The sequence below is a fragment of the Cnephaeus nilssonii genome (genome assembly GCF_951640355.1).
Source record: "Cnephaeus nilssonii genome assembly, chromosome: 17".
NCBI lineage: Eukaryota > Metazoa > Chordata > Mammalia > Chiroptera > Vespertilionidae > Cnephaeus > Cnephaeus nilssonii.
In genome coordinates this window covers 30,542,588-30,558,437 of record NC_137088.1, presented here as the reverse complement: position 1 = coordinate 30,558,437, position 15,850 = coordinate 30,542,588, and the positions used below count along the sequence as shown (strand labels likewise).

Here is a 15,850-nt window from a genome sequence, read left to right as displayed (position 1 = left end):
TTTCCCTCTCTCTTCCTCTCTCCCTAAAAACCAAGGGAAAAATATCCTCAGGTGAGGATTAATTAAAAAAAAAAACAATCAGGAACCCTTTTTTATATTTAACCTAAGTCATTCCTATCCAGAACAGAGGCGAGGTTTGTGTTAAGGCACGAGCCTTCACATACAGGGGCAGCTTTGGGCAGGTCAGGGAGGAATGAGTCAGATTTCTCACTGTAAGGGGAGGGGGCCAGACCTGGAGCCTCAGAGCCCACCCTGGGGCATCTGCAGCAGCCACACCTGTGATGACCGCCATCCTGGCACCCAGGAAGCCAGGCACTGTGGGGCACTAATTACCTCACTAATCCTCGCACCAAGCACACGGGCAGGGGCCATAATCACTCCGCTGCACAGAGGAGGGAGCAGCTCTGAGACGCTAGGCAACCTGCCCGGGTCGCCCGGCCAGTGCTGGGGATCTGGGCTGGGAGCCGGGCCAAGGCCAGAGGCAGCTGTGGACTCAGCCCCCTCCTCTCCCGGGAAGCGGCTCTGGGCCGCTTCCCGGGAGAGGAGGGGGCTGAGTTAGACTTTTCTGTCTAACTTTCCTGCTGCACCCTGCATTAACTACCCAGGTAAAAGCATGTTTTTTCAAAGAAAAGAAAGTCATTGGCGATAAGAGGAACCGGGAGGGAGGTAAGGGCTAAGGGGAGAGACAGGAGAAGGCCACCACTCCAGGGGCAGGAAGGGGCTCGCTGTCCCTCTCCCTCCCCCCATCCCTGCAGGGGACTCAGCAGAGGGCAGCGGGAGGTCCTGGGTGAGGTCAGTCCCACGCACGGTGCCCTGGCCTTACCTTGTTGGCCCACTCGACCCGCTCCACGTCCGGGAAGTGGATCTAGAAAAAAGAAGGCCCGAGGGGAAGTTGGACTTGAGAGCTGCACGCTCCAGACGGGCTGCCTGGGCCAGCCAGGCCGTGCTGGGGGCAGGCCCCCTCCCGCGGGCGCTCAGCGCACTCGGCGCCTGGCCAGCGACTCAGCGGCCCTGCCCTCCAGGAGCAGCCGGCCGGTGGGGCAGGCTGCAAGGACCAGGCAGCGCCCACGCTCGGCTGTGACACTCACCGGGCGCCAGACACCAGCTCCACCAGTTCTGGCCTGGGGTGCCCTCCTGGGTGGCTCTGGGGAGACTCCTCCCTCCCTCCCCCCTGGCCCACAGGCTGGAACCCATTCATTCTCTTGTGCAAACAAGGCTCACCCTCCTGGTGGAAGCCAGGAGCCCCCACATGAGCCTCTCCCTAGATCAGTGATGGCGAACCTATGACACGCGTGTCAGCACTGACACGCGTAGCCATTTCTGATGACACGCGGTCGCTGAGGCGGCCGCATGCCGAGGATGAAACATTTGCTGCTCCTGAGGATGAAACATTTGCGAAATAATGTTTTTTCCTCAAAGTGACACACTACCCGAGTTATGCTCAGTTTTTTGGCGAAGTTTGACACACCAAGCTCAAAAGGTTGCCCATCACTGCCCTAGATAACACGGAGCTTGCTCCTGGCAAATTCCGTGCCCCTGTTCCTTTCAATGGCACAATACTCGGCGGAAAAACTAGAAAATGTAGCTAAGCAAAAGGGAAAATATTTTATCAGAGAATGCCACCAGTGGTAACGGCCGGCCGTTGGCAGGTTGATACATTTCCTTCCAGTCTTTTCCAGAAGCAAGTACACGCAGTTTTCACAGAAATGGAGGTCACACTTAACCACGTATTGTGATTGTGCAGACTCTAAAGGTAACTGGTACCAATTTGAAAAGCCAGAAAGGGCATCCCGCTGTTGATTACATTGGCAAGTGGGGGATGGGGCTGCTGAGGGGGACCATCCTCAGCTTCCAGGAGCCCCACCTGAGCCCCACCCCTTCCCCAGGAAGGAGGCCCCTCAGGCGGGGCGGGGGTGGGGGGTGGGGGGTGTCCCACAGCAGAGCTCTCTCCTGGTCACAGCCCCAGCTGGTGCCTGCTGCTGAGTCCTGCACATCCAGGAGGGAGGCCCCCAAGATGAAGTGAAATCCTGTTGGCTAACCTTCACCTGACATGATGTGGAGGGAGCTTAATACCCTCCCACAGGAGTCTCAGTCTCCAAGGTATCCGCTGAGCTCCTCCGCCCCTCCCCCAGGATTTCTGGGGTGGACGGAGGGCAAAGAGTGTGCGGGGCAGTGTGTGGGGCAGCTGGCCAAAACACGGATCGATAACACGGCCACTGCTGTCGCCATGCCCCACGTCCCCAGAGCGCGAGGCCAGCTCAGATAGGTCCACCAGGGCCCCCCGGGACCTCCCAGGTGGAGAAAGGGCCCGCTCTTCCTATCAGAGCTCCAGGCTCACTGCCCAGGGACTGAGCAGGTGTCCATGCAGCCCTCACACCCAGGGCACACCCACCAAGCCCCAGGATGCCCTCCAGGCCGACCCAGACCTTGGCGAGACCACTTGCCCAGGGGAGAGCCGTGCCCCAGGAGGGCAGAGCACTGGAATTCTCATGGGCACAGTTTTTAACCTGCGAGGTCAGGGGAACCCAGTCCTTCTGAGGCTCAGGTGCTGAAGGAATACTTCCTGGTTCCCAGGAGGAGAGCTGGCCCAGGCCCCAGGAGCAGAGGGGAATGACGGGGAAGGGAGTGGCAGGAGCTGGGGTCAGGCCCCCCAGTCCAGCTGGAGAAAAGCGGCCGCTCACCACCCATTCCCTGCAGCTGCCCCGGAGCAGGTCCCCGCTGGGTACCTGGAGAGTGTCCCTACCACAAGGCCCAGCACTAAAGTAAACACACCTGCACGTGGGCTCTGCGAGGGGCCCCAGCCCGTACCCTGGCCTCATCCCCCCCAACGAACACCCCTCCCGTCTGAAGTAGTCACCTTGACCTTTTCTGTCCCCGGCCCAGGCCTGCACATCCCATTCCGTGGGTCTGAAGCACACTTCCCTCTTCTCCTTTAATTACCCCGCTCATCACCAGCTCAGACTCCACTCCTTCCCGGCGGCCCGTCCAGCCCTCTCAAGTGGGGGATGAGTGTCCCTGTGGCGTGGCTGCTGATTCTCCCCCGCAGCATTCAGCACAGGTTGGAGCTGCTCGGTCTCCCTGCCTGCCCGCCTCCTGACTGGACTGGAAGTTCTAGTGGGCTGACTCAGCCTCCATCCCCATTAGGGCCTGTCCCTGGCATGCGAATGTCTTAATACCTATTTGTGGAATGAATGAATGAATGAATGAATGAATGCAATGTGCTTGCCTTCAAGGAGCTCTCAGGCTGGTGAAGGAAGCAGGCAATTCACAGACCATTCCAGGGCGGAGTCAGAACCGAGGGGGCGGGCGGAGGGGGATCACAGAGGAGAGTTTGGGTACAGCTGGGCTCTCACTGGCACCTTCAGGCTGGACCCCATACGCTCCTCCCATCCTAACCACTGCACTTCCCACTCATCCCGCCCCAGGCAAACCTATGTACACTCCTTCCTCCCCAGGCAGTTCTGCACCCCTGGGAGCTGAGCAGTTCTCATCTCCTGGGCCCTGGAGAGGTGACCCAGGTTGGCCACACGTGGGAACTAGTCAGACGAAGATTGCTGAGCTGCCCCGCACCTGCTGAATCAGTGCGGCAGGGCGGGGCCTTCCGCTTTATTTTTAACAAGCTCCTGGCATGACTCTGGAGTTCAGCAGGGGTGGCTGGGAGGTGCCCCTGGCCAGCCCGTCTCTTGCTTTAGCGTGACCCACACTCACCCTGACGGTGAGGACGGCCACGGGATGCCCAGGGCCCGCACCGATGACCTGGTGTCTCGGGGCCACCCAGGCCTGCACTGGAGGCTTCTTGCTGACATTCCTCCAGACAGCGAGCCTGAACCCCCAGACAGAGCAGCAATTCAGGCCAAGAAAAGAAGAGACCGTCAGGGTCTGCCTCGGGCATTCTGAAGGCCCTCCTCGGCCACTCGGCCACTCGGCACCGGCCATCTCTCCCCAGGAGCCGTACCGCAGCCAGGCCGCCTTCCTGGTGCCCCTGACGAGGTCTGGACCAGGGAATGAAATGAAGAGACTGACATTTATGGAGCGGCTCCTAGTACCCAGTACTCAGCCCGACGTAGACAAATTACTCCGTTTTTCCATTGTCATTGGTCTTTTGGGGATCTTTCCCTACTTCAAATTCTCAGTGACTCTCTGTTTTTATCTATGGGCTTTATATTTTAGCTGTTGCACTTAGGTCTACAATCTGTCTGGGATTTTTAAATAGTGGGTGAGATAGGCTTATCATTTCATTTCTCTCTCCACTCGAAGGCAATTTTCTAACATCACATACTAAAAAAAAAGAAAAGAAAGTCCACTTTTCTCCTAACTTGTGAGGCTACTTCCCTCCTAAGTCGTGTGCATTTTCATGTGTTGCTGAACTTGGTGCTGAACTTAGCATGGTCTGTCCCTGCGCCGTCACCATTCTGTTTTCATCTCTCCGGCTCTGCAGTATCACCCGGGGTGGGGTGAATCCCCTCTTTTTGCTTTTCTTTTTTAGGCTGATTCAGAACATTGCAGGTATTTATACTTCCATGTGAACCTTAGCATCATCTTATCAGTCTCAAAAATATATATATCCTCCTGGGATTTTGATTGCTCTATTTTTAAAAAAATATATTTTATTGATTTTTTTACAGAGAGGAAGGGAGAGGGATAGAGAGCTAGAAACATCGATGAGAGAGAAACATCGACCAGCTGCCTCCTGCACACCCCCCACCAGGGATGTGCCCGCAACCAACGTACATGCCCTTGACCGGAATCGAACCTGGGACCTTTCAGTCCGCAGACCAACGCTCTATCCACTGAGCCAAACCGGTTTCGGCTGATTGCTCTATTTTTTAATTAATAGATAAATTTGTAAGAGAACTCACATCTTTACAATATTAAGTCTGCATCCATGAACAGAATATTTCCCTTTATTAATTCACATGGCTGTATTCACGTAGGCTCACAAACTGCGTTCTATTAAAGTCCCGGACATTTTTTTGTTAGCTGGCTTTGACGGTTTTACGGTTATTAGAAATTTCATTTTCTGGGCTACTTGGCTGAAATCTGTTACTAGTTCTAATCACTCACTGATTCTCAGAGGTTATTTAGATTCCTTTATAATCTCCAAATAATAACTACTGCTGTTCTTTGCTCCCTGCTCTTATCTTTATTATTTGTTTCTCTTGTGTGACCAGCAGGGTGGTAGCCAGCACCTCTATCTTGTCCCTGACCTCAAAGGGAAGTTTCTAACCCATTGCGGGCGGGTAGTTCTATTGCTAGCTTTACCCAGGGGCCAGATAAGTTTCTACTGAATGAGTACAAAAAAAACGTTTTACATAAATGTTAAAGGCACGCTTTAAAATTAAACACCCATTGCATTTTGAAGTTATTTATTACATGTTCTTACAAGCTAATATCTTTTTAAAGAATTCTCATGATTCACAAGCCTTAGAACAGAAAAAAAGAGAGAGAGAGAGAATTCTCGTGATCCGTCCGCAACGTGTTAAACACGATTTTTGCTGAACATTTTTAGAAGACAGCCTCGGCCAGAAGGAGGATGTTCTCTTCACACCCTCCGCTCCCCAGAGCTTCATTACTTAAGGGTATTGAGCTCCATTCAGTATTTTCTCATATCTATCGAGATACGTTCTTTTTTCCCTTTTGTTCACTAACGTGGTCAACTTAACTGACGGTGCTTTCTAAAGCAGAACCATCTCAAGTTCCTGGGTTAACCCCCCTTTTCGTAATATATTTAGTCAGCTGATAGTTCACTGAGGTTTTATACGCTCAGGATTTGAAGTGATACCTACAAGTTTTCTTCTTGTTCAGTTCATATCTGGTTTTGGTATAAAGATTTTACAATAAATCGGAAAATGAGTGAGAAAGCTTTTTCCTCATCTTCCTCTTTTTTTTTTTTTTTTAATATATTTTATTGATTTTTTACAGAGAGGAAGAGAGAGGGACAGAGAGTTAGAAACATCGATGAGAGAGAAACATCGATCAGCTGCCTCCTGCACACCCCCCACTGGGGATGTGCCTGCAACCAAGGTACATGCCCTTGACCGGAATCGAACCTGGGGCCCTTGAGTCCGCAGGCCGACGCCCTATCCACTGAGCCAAACCGGTTTCGGCTCATCTTCCTCTTTTCTGGAACAACTTGTAACTATAGAAACTACCTGATCCATGAAGTTCAGGATATCTTACCTAGAAAACATCTTAGCCTGAGGGGGTGGTACGTTACCTTTTCCTCTTTAGTGGTTAGCAATGTGTTCAAGATCTCCTTATCTCTTATCGTGGTGATTGTGGCATTTACATTTTTCCTAGAAGTGTGTTTCATCTAGGTTTTCAAATGTATTGATGTGTAGTTGTTTATATTTTATTATTTGAAATCTGTATTGTTATGTTATGTCTGTATTTATTCCTTTTTCACTCCATACTGTTTTCATCTTTCCTTTTTCATTATCAAACTTAGACAAATATTTTGCCTATTGTATTCATCTTTTCAGAAAACTAACTTTTGTTGTTAATTTTCTGTCCCCTTTTCCTTTAAATTTTCTATTTTCATCCTTATCTTTTTTATTTCCTTCCTTCTTATTTGATCTAAATCTCACTTTGTGGAGTGTATGACTATCTGACCACTGTGCTGTACACTGGAAACTAATACAAATTAATATTGCATGTAAACTAAAATTTGAAAAATAAAATCGTTGCTTTTCTATGTTCTTAGAGTAGAACTCTATGAATCTTAGAGTTGAATAATTTGTTATAATTCCCCTAAAATGTTTGACATAGTGGTTTCATTGTTTTTCTTTTATAATTTCCATTATTACTTCCTCTTAAATGATTTTTTAAAATAGTAATGTTTTTAGAAGTCTACACATGAGATTTCTACAGCAATCCATTCATTATTGTTTTCTAATTTCTTTGTGGCCTGGACAGTCCATAGGGTGACAATTCATTGGAATATATTGATAATGCCCTTGTGGTTTACTGCGTGATTAATTCCTATGACTGTTCCATGTGTGATCAAGTTAGTAATCATGTCCTTTTAATATTCTTTATTCTTGTTTCCTCTTTGTCTACTTGATTTTTCATTTTCAGAGCAGAATGTATGAAAACTTTCAAGCCCAACTATTGATTTATCTCCTCTGTGCAGTTTTTCAGTTGTTGGTTTATATTTCAAGTTTATATTATATAATATATATGGCCATGATTATATATTCTTAGTTATGGCTACTCTTATGAGACTACTAGAGGCCTGGTGCACGAAATTCATGCAGGGGGCGGGGGGAGGGAGGTCTCTCAGCCCTGCTTGCACCCTCTTGCAATCTGGGACCCCTCGGGGGATGTTCCTTTCACAATCAGGGACTGCTGGCTCCTAACCACTCACCTGCCTGCCTCATCACCTCTAACCACTCTGCCTGCCTGCCTGATCACCCCTAACCACTTTGCCTCTGCCTGCCTGATCACCCCTAACCGCCTCTGCCTCGGCCCCTGCGGCTTCATCTGGAAGGACGTCCAGAATGACGTTCGGAAGGTCATTCAGCTGTCCAATCTAAGTAGCATATTGCACTTTTAAAGATGTTATAGAAGATAACATCTTTCTTTGTCTTTATGATATATTTGAGTTATACTCTATTTTATCTAATATGAAAATTGCTTTCTTTGTTTCAAAGTTGCCCAGTACATCTTTCTCCAATCCTATTTTCAACCCTTTTGAGCTCCTGTTATCTCATGTTATTTAATACCCCCCTTAATCCCTTATTAGATTATAAAAATTAATTGAAGAAGTAAATGGAGCCAGAGCTGCCATTCCAGAGGAACGGCCTTGCACACTTACACCTCAAACCTCTGGAACGTTAAAACAGGCAAAAACCTCCTTTGGACTTGGCCCAAAGCAACATTATGCCGCCAAAAACGGTTTGCAAAGCTAACAAGAAAGTAGACATTATGACTGTCGGACTGATGACTACCAGACTGAAAATTCAAAACCTTGCTTAGAATTCGCATCACTGTGTTACGTTATCTGCGCCACGGAAATGCCTTCCTCCTGTTGACGTGATTGTTCCCCTTCCCCTTCTCATAAGTACGATCGGCTTTGTCTCCTAATCGAAACATGATGTGGGCTTCTGCCTGAATCAGTGCTCCCCAAATAGCTATTCTTTGATCTCAGATAAATGTTTGATGCCTCTTACTTTGAGAGGCCTTTTATGTTTAGGTCAACAAGCTCCATTTTCTAGATAAGAAAGCTAAGGCTGGAGGCTACCTGAAATCACCAGCGGTGGATGGAGTGCCGGAGCTGAGTGTGGGCTGCGCTGCTGCCCGCACCCCACGCGCTCCTCTGCTTTACACACTCGGCTTCCTCTTAGATAGGAAGCCTAGGTTAGCAGAGGGCCTGCCCTCAGACATTTCTATTTGTTCTTCCTAGTGCTGTAGAAGGTGAACCGCAAAAATACAACGACGCCCATTTTACAGGTAAAAACTCAGAGACTAGTGTGCACTTGCCAAGATCAGCACTCAGATCTTCTCATTCATTTCCTCTCCCCCTCCTCCACCTGAGATGTCAACATTTAAAGTCCATTTATTCGTCCTAGCCGGCTTGGCTCAGTGGATAGAGCGTCAGCCTGCGGACTGAAGGGTCGCGGGTTCGATTCCGGTCAAGGGCATATGCCTAGATTTCGGACTCAGTTCCCAGTGAGGGGTGTGCAGGAGGCAGCCAATCAATGATTCTCTCTCATCATTGATGTTTCTATCTCTCTCTCCCTCTCCCTTCCTCTCTGAAATCAATAAAAATATATATTTAAAAAAATAAAAGTAGCCGAAACCGGTTTGGCTCAGTGGATAGAGCGTCGGCCTGCGGACTCAAGGGTCCCGGGTTCGATTCCGGTCAAGGGCATGTACCTTGGTTGCGGGCACATCCCCAGTAGGGGGTGTGCAAGAGGCAGCTGATCGATGTTTCCCTCTCATCGATGTTTCTAACTCTCTATCCCTCTCTCTTCCTCTCTGTAAAAAATCAATAAAATATATTAAATAAATAAATAAATAAATAAATAAAAGTAAAGTCCATTTATTAGTGTCTTGCTAACCTATTCTTTGCACATTTAAAATTTAGCCTCTGTTAACCTCAGTTTTCTCATCCACAAGATGGGTACAGCACTGCCCACTCTACAGATTTCCTGAGAAAACGAAATGCAACTCAGACAATACATGTAAGGTGCTCAGTATCCTTCCTGGCTCAGACGTGGTCACTTGTTGGAAGCTGTACAGACCCTGGAGGTACAGACCCCTCTGACACCTTTGAGCTCAGGGACATGCCAGGAACAAGGTCACCGGGGCTGTGTGCCCATCGCTGCCTGGCCCAAAGCCCAGCAAATTCTCTACTGGGTCTCTCGGTGCCTCCAGCTCTGCACGTTGGGAGGCCACCGAGACGGGAGAGTGAAAAGTGGGGAGAGGCTGACAGAGCGAAAGTTCAGTCACCTGGTTGAGGCCACAGAGGAAGGACGACCGTTGACTTGTTTCCCGGGCCTCTGCTGACTGGCTGAGGGAGCTGTGCCCCCCAAAGGCGGCCACAGACAGGTGGGCCCAATGCCTGTGAGCGCCCTGAGAAAGTCTGCCCCAGAGGGGCGCTCCCCAGTGAGGTGCGGCTAAGGGGCCCGGTCAGGGCCTCTGTGTCTTCCCCTCACCAGGCCACGGAAGGGAAGGCGGCCGAAGACAGGAGGCTCGCTCTCAGACTGAGCCCTCACCTCACTGAGCTTTTGCCCCAGTTCCCCAGGAGCTGGGAGTATCTGGGACCAGCGGGCGGGGAGACACCCACAGCACGTGGCGATGCAAAGGGCTAGACTCGGGCAGTGGCTCTCGAACTTTTCTGCATAACCACCACCCGGAGAGCTCAGAGAAACATGGGCTCGTGGGTAGAGCCCCAGCAAGGCTGCGTCAGGAGGCCTGGGGCAGAGCCTGGAAACCTGCATCTTTAACAAGCTCCCGGCGGCCCTGGCCCTGCAGGGGGAGAGTGTGGGAGGTGAGAGCGCAGGGCTCCAGGCTGGGGGACCTGCTCAGGCCCTGGAAGAAGGTGGCTCCTGTGCCCCATGGGGTTCCTGACTGGGCTCCATAGTCACAGCTGTCACTCCGGGGAGAACACCAAATTCTTACCAGTAACCTACCGACCTCAATTCTTTTACAAAGGGATTGTTATCATTTGTGCCACAGAAAGCAAGGGGAGGAAAGAGCGAGCAGGCAGAGAAAAACACCCTAACATCATGATTCCACTGAGCTCTAGGCACTGCCCTTCCCCCTAACAGCTGAGCCACGCCCACCCCTCCGGCAGCCAGGAACCCCTAAGTGCCACTTCCTCCTAGGAGGCCACCTGAGCCAGTCTGCCCTGGGCCGGAGCCCGCCCCGGCCTTCGCAGAGCCTTGCACTGCTGCCTGTAGACTCATCACCCTGTATCAGGAAAGGCTGTTCTCGGGGTGAAGCCACCTAGCCCCGGGGTCCCTCCAGGGCGGGGACCTTGTGTCACTCGTGTTGTGGGCCAGCCTGTGGCACTGAGCCTGGCATCCTGCAAGCCCTCAGTAGATGTTTGCCAACTGAGTCAAGGATGCCTTAGATCCCTGTGCTGGGCTGGGAGGTGGGGAGGCCCACATTCTGCTCCTCGCTTGCCCAATCCTGGCCCAGGGCCCGGGAAGCCCATGAAGCATCGCTAAGACATGGGGCAGAGACCCTGGGGCCTGACTAAAACCTGCCTGCCTCCTGCCTCCTGAGGACGGGCCTGACTCCGAGCCACATGAATGACCTCACCGGGCCTCGGGGGCCTCATGGGTAGGAAGTCCCCCAGTTCCAAGTGGCCCCCAACCAGTCCTGATGTTCAAAACCAGGTTCCACACATGAGCTCCGAGAAGTGAGCTGTGAAATGCAATCAGAGTGCCCAGCCTAGCTCAGAGCTGTCGTCGCATTTTCTTCCCCTGATTAACAACCGTCTCAGCACCGGACGGACCGTGAGAGCCTGGGCCCTGGAAAACTGGGGCTCCACCCAAAGGAGGAATGCCCAACTCCCAAAGGAAAGCACTCAGCTTGGCTGTCCGCCTGGACGGCTGGCTGCGGGGCTTCGAGGGGCCATCCCAGTGGCCCAGCATCGCAGGGATGCTGCCGTGAGCCTTGGGATGCTCACCACTTCAGGGGAATGGCTCGCCTGTCAGCCGTCATCCACCAGATGCACCCAATTAGGTGGGGGGTAGGCAGAGAGTTTGGGGAACAGGGTCCTCCGGGCAGGGGGCACCAGAGAAAAGCCAACGGGGACGGATTAATCATGGCGGGCTCCTAAGTCCTCATCATGTCCAGAGAGAAGTCAGGGACCCAGAGAAGACAGGGGACCTTCGCAAGGTCCCCAATGAATGAGCACAGACTCCAAGCCCAGACCTGCCACCAATCACATCAGCTCACCGCACCCCAGCAGCTGCACAAGGGTGCCCTGTGCCTAACAAGGCTGCCAACGGGCTGCTATCGGCCGGCAGAGGAGCTAGCCCGGCCAGGCCCGAGACCACAGACAGACAAAACGCCACGTTTTCTGACAGTTTTTTCCTCTCTCCACCTGACCTCAGGTCCTCATTCCCCAAACTGGCCCACTCGTGGCAGGAGCAAAACAAATATCAAACCAATCAGCCACCTGAGCACTGGGCACGGGCTCGATGAATAAGCATCATTGCATGCAGCTGCGAAGGGGCCCGCTGCACGAACCCAGGAGTGCGGCCTGCCCGGCTCCCACCAGGACCCTTCCACGGGAGGGAGGGGGGGGGCAGAGCAGCAGCCAAATTTCCCCCAGGAGGGTCTTGAGGAGCCCAGAGCATGGAGGAGCGATGCTGAGGGTCAGAAGGGAAGTGGATGCTGGAGCACCACGGCTGGAGTCCCTGAACCTACAGGCCGGGCCCAGCAGAGCCGGTGGGGGAGGGGGGGGCAGGGGGAGCCTGGACAGCCCCCACTCTGCACACCCCTCCTACTGCTCCGCCCCCTGCGGTCATCCAGCTCCGAGACACACACGTGCTGCTCGGACCCTTGGGAACGAGTTTCCTATGAGGAAGGCAGGGTCAGGAGGCCAGGGACTGAGAATACCCCCCCCCCCCCGCCCCCAGCCCTCATCGCTGGCTCTGAACGGGCAGCTTTCAGACACTCACCTCACACAGCTGCTGGGGAAACGCGTTCCAGGCTGCAGCTGCATGAGGGTGCGCTGGATGTCACCAGCTCTGCAGCACCCAGGACCCCACTCCTGTCACCCCGCCGTCCCCCAGGCCTCAGCCTGGCAGGGAGGGCTGACCGAGGCAGCTCTCCATTCCTCCAAAAACAGCCCTAAAAGCTGGGTGCGAGGAGCACTCACACGGCAGCCCCTCCTGTCCAGGGGCTGAGCCGGGGAGACCCCGCCTGCTCTCTCCCTGTGCCCCAGCCACAGTCACAGGACAAGGGGGTCCACAGGTTCTTCACTCACAACCTTCTCAGGCGGAAGCATCCCTCGAGCTGTATCTTCCAGGGAAGGGAACCGGGGAGGCCCAGGGGGCTGTCTGCAGTTTTCACAGGTGGGGACAAGGAGCCCCAACAGGGAGGACAATGTCTAAGATCACCCGGAGGCAGCAGCTCAGGAAAGGCTGCTGCAGTGAGAACTGAGCGCCAAGTCCCGGCCGGGGAGAGGGAGGGCGTCTCTGCTCAGCCCCACCTGGCCTTGGCCTCTGCCCCTCACAGGCCGGTGTGAGTCAGAGGAGGGGTGCCCAGTGTGGCAGCCACATCCGAGGCCGTGGAGACCCCCAGCTTTTCTTCAATCCCCAACTACGGGTTTGCCATGTTAATCTGATATCAAAGGGGGCCATAAGCCATCCGCCCCACTTCCATGGGAGGAAATCAGCTCTCAAGATGGGCAAGGCGGCCTGGAGCCGCAGTATGTCAGACAGAGGCACCTGGGCTGCAGCATCGCGGGCAAGGGGCACGCTGCCCCCGCGTCCCCAGAGCCGGGTCTCTTCGTCTTCAGGAGGCAGAGGATGGAGAAGAATATTCGACGGGGTAGTTCCCAGGTTTTCCACGTTTCGCCCCTCCCCCCAGCTTGTAAACCTTCCTGCGGCGGGTCCGAAAGCCCACATTTACCCCTATCTGCATACTGTTCACAGGTGTCCACATTTACACCTATCTGCATACTGTTCACAGGTGTCCACATTTACACCTATCTGCATACTGTTCACAGGTGTCCACATTTACCCCTATCTGCATACTGTTCACAGGTGTCCACATTTACACCTATCTGCATACTGTTCACAGGTGTCCACATTTACACCTATCTGCATACTGTTCACAGGTGTCCACATTTACCCCTATCTGCATACTCTTCACAGGTGTCCACATTTACACCTATCTGCATACTGTTCACAGGTGTCCACATTTACCCCTATCTGCATACTGTTCACAGGTGTCCACATTTACCCCTATCTGCATACTGTTCACAGGTGTCCACATTTACCCCTATCTGCATACTGTTCACAGGTGTCCACATTTACACCTATCTGCATACTGTTCACAGGTGTCCACATTTACACCTATCTGCATACTGTTCACAGGTGTCCACATTTACACCTAGCTGCATACTGTTCACAGGTGTCCACATTTACACCTATCTGCATACTGTTCACAGGTGTCCACATTTACCCCTATCTGCATACTCTTCACAGGTGTCCACATTTACACCTATCTGCATACTGTTCACAGGTGTCCACATTTACCCCTATCTGCATACTGTTCACAGGTGTCCACATTTACCCCTATCTGCATACTGTTCACAGGTGTCCACATTTACCCCTATCTGCATACTGTTCACAGGTGTCCACATTTACCCCTATCTGCATACTGTTCACAGGTGTCCACATTTACCCCTATCTGCATACTGTTCACAGGTGTCCACATTTACACCTATCTGCATACTGTTCACAGGTGTCCACATTTACACCTATCTGCATACTGTTCACAGGTGTCCACATTTACCCCTATCTGCATACTGTTCACAGGTGTCCACATTTACACCTATCTGCATACTGTTCACAGGTGTCCACATTTACCCCTATCTGCATACTGTTCACAGGTGTCCACATTTACCCCTATCTGCATACTGTTCACAGGTGTCCACATTTACCCCTATCTGCATACTGTTCACAGGTGTCCACATTTACCCCTATCTGCATACTGTTCACAGGTGTCCACATTTACCCCTATCTGCATACTGTTCACAGGTGTCCACATTTACCCCTATCTGCATACTGTTCACAGGTGTCCACATTTACCCCTATCTGCATACTGTTCACAGGTGTCCACATTTACACCTATCTGCATACTGTTCACAGGTGTCCACATTTACACCTATCTGCATACTCTTCACAGGTGTTCAGGCAGACCTGCTTCTCATCCTGGACTCCTAATCCCAGGAATGGGCGCCCCATTACCCACATCAGAAGCCTCCCTGCCAGGCAGAGGGAGGAGAGAAGCCCCGCTCAGCCCCCTCCCCGCACCACCGCCTCCGGCCCTGCCTCCCCCTCGGTCCCGACCAGCGCGGCGCCCGGCGTTCTTTCTTCGAACCAACAGGCGGGCCGCCTCCCTCCGGAGGGACTCTGCAGAGGCCCGGGCGCCCTTGTTTTCCTCCTGGGCGTGGCCCGCCCGTGACTTCTCTCCCAGGCTCTGGGCCCTTCGATGAAACCCAGGTTCCCTCTCCCAGCGCAGCCGAACCAGAGGTGGGGGTGAGAATGAGGGGCGGGAGGGGCACGGTCCCGGCCCCCGGGGTATCTGAGCCGGGCCCGTGGGGGACCAGGTGTGCGGGTCACCTGGCTCCTGCCCTCCCTCGGGTCCCCGCGTCCCAGGCCCCCGGCGCACCGCAGGCTCCTTCCGAACCTCCAAGGGCCTCCAACCCCCACCTCCGCCCCCTGCCCGCCAGGTCGGCTCACCCAGGCCGGCAGGTGCTGGCCCAGCAGCTCACGGCTGATGAACTGGCGCTCGTTGTCTAGGAATTCGAAGGCGGCCGCCAGGCGCCCGAGCTTCCCGCGGCGGTTCCGGCGCCACCACCGCCACAGCAGCGCGCCGAGCAGCAGCCAGGTGACGCTGAGCCCCAGGTAGCCGGCCAGGTAGACCGGCGCCAGGTAGAACAGCACGCGCGCCACGAAGCCGTAGAGCTCGGGCAGCAGCTGGCTGGACAGGCGCGGCTCCGGGCCGGGCGCGCGCGGCGTTCCCTGGGCGTCGGGCGCCTCGGGCGCCTCGGGCGCGCCAGGGGCGCAGGGGTTCTCCGCGGGCATCTCCTCGCCGCCGTCGTGCCTTTTCCGAAAGCTTCACTTGGGCTCTGGTCCGTGCGTGCCGACGCCCGGACACATCTGTGCTCCAGGCGCCAGAACCGGACTGCCAGGCCTCACCTGCCCTGCGGGACTTGCCGGCGCCGTCCGGGCGCTCGGAGCTCGCGGTCTCCAGCAGCGGACACTCGCGCCGGGCCTGGGAGTGCGCGGCCGGCAGCGCCTCTCAGCTCCCAGCCCGCCGCCGAGGATGGCTCCGCCTCCAGGGGCGGGACCAGGCGGAAGGGGGCGGGGTCAGGAGTTTGCCTGGGTGTAAAAACGATCCTTTTTTTTTTGCAAGGGCTTCCTCCAACATCAACATCTCGCAGGCGTCAGAGGCGGGTGCAGTTGCAACACCCGATTAGAAAACCCTGGGTGGACCGGGTGCTGCCCCAGGCAGTGTATGACTCACCGAGACCTGTGCACAGATGGCTTGTCATAGATAAACATCACCTAATACCTGTCTCCTACACCCCATCTACACTCTAGTGTAGACTCTTGGTTGGGCATTCGAGGGCCTCCCGGCCCCAGCGTGGACCTGA

General features: G+C 53.7%; 1 protein-coding gene across 1 annotated transcript in view; it reads right to left on the bottom strand.

The window, feature by feature from the left end:
* The window catches only part of ESYT3 (extended synaptotagmin 3), a 41,416-nt gene extending 26,114 nt beyond the window's left edge, over positions 1-15,302 (bottom strand). The window contains exons 1-2 of the mRNA XM_079794466.1: positions 14,934-15,302; positions 824-865 (exon numbers count right to left, since the gene is read on the bottom strand). Of these exons, the coding sequence (XP_079650592.1) occupies positions 824-865; positions 14,934-15,278 (387 nt within the window). The 5' untranslated portion in view covers positions 15,279-15,302. The remainder of the gene's footprint in view (positions 1-823; positions 866-14,933) is intronic.
* Positions 15,303-15,850: the final 548 nt, after the last annotated feature.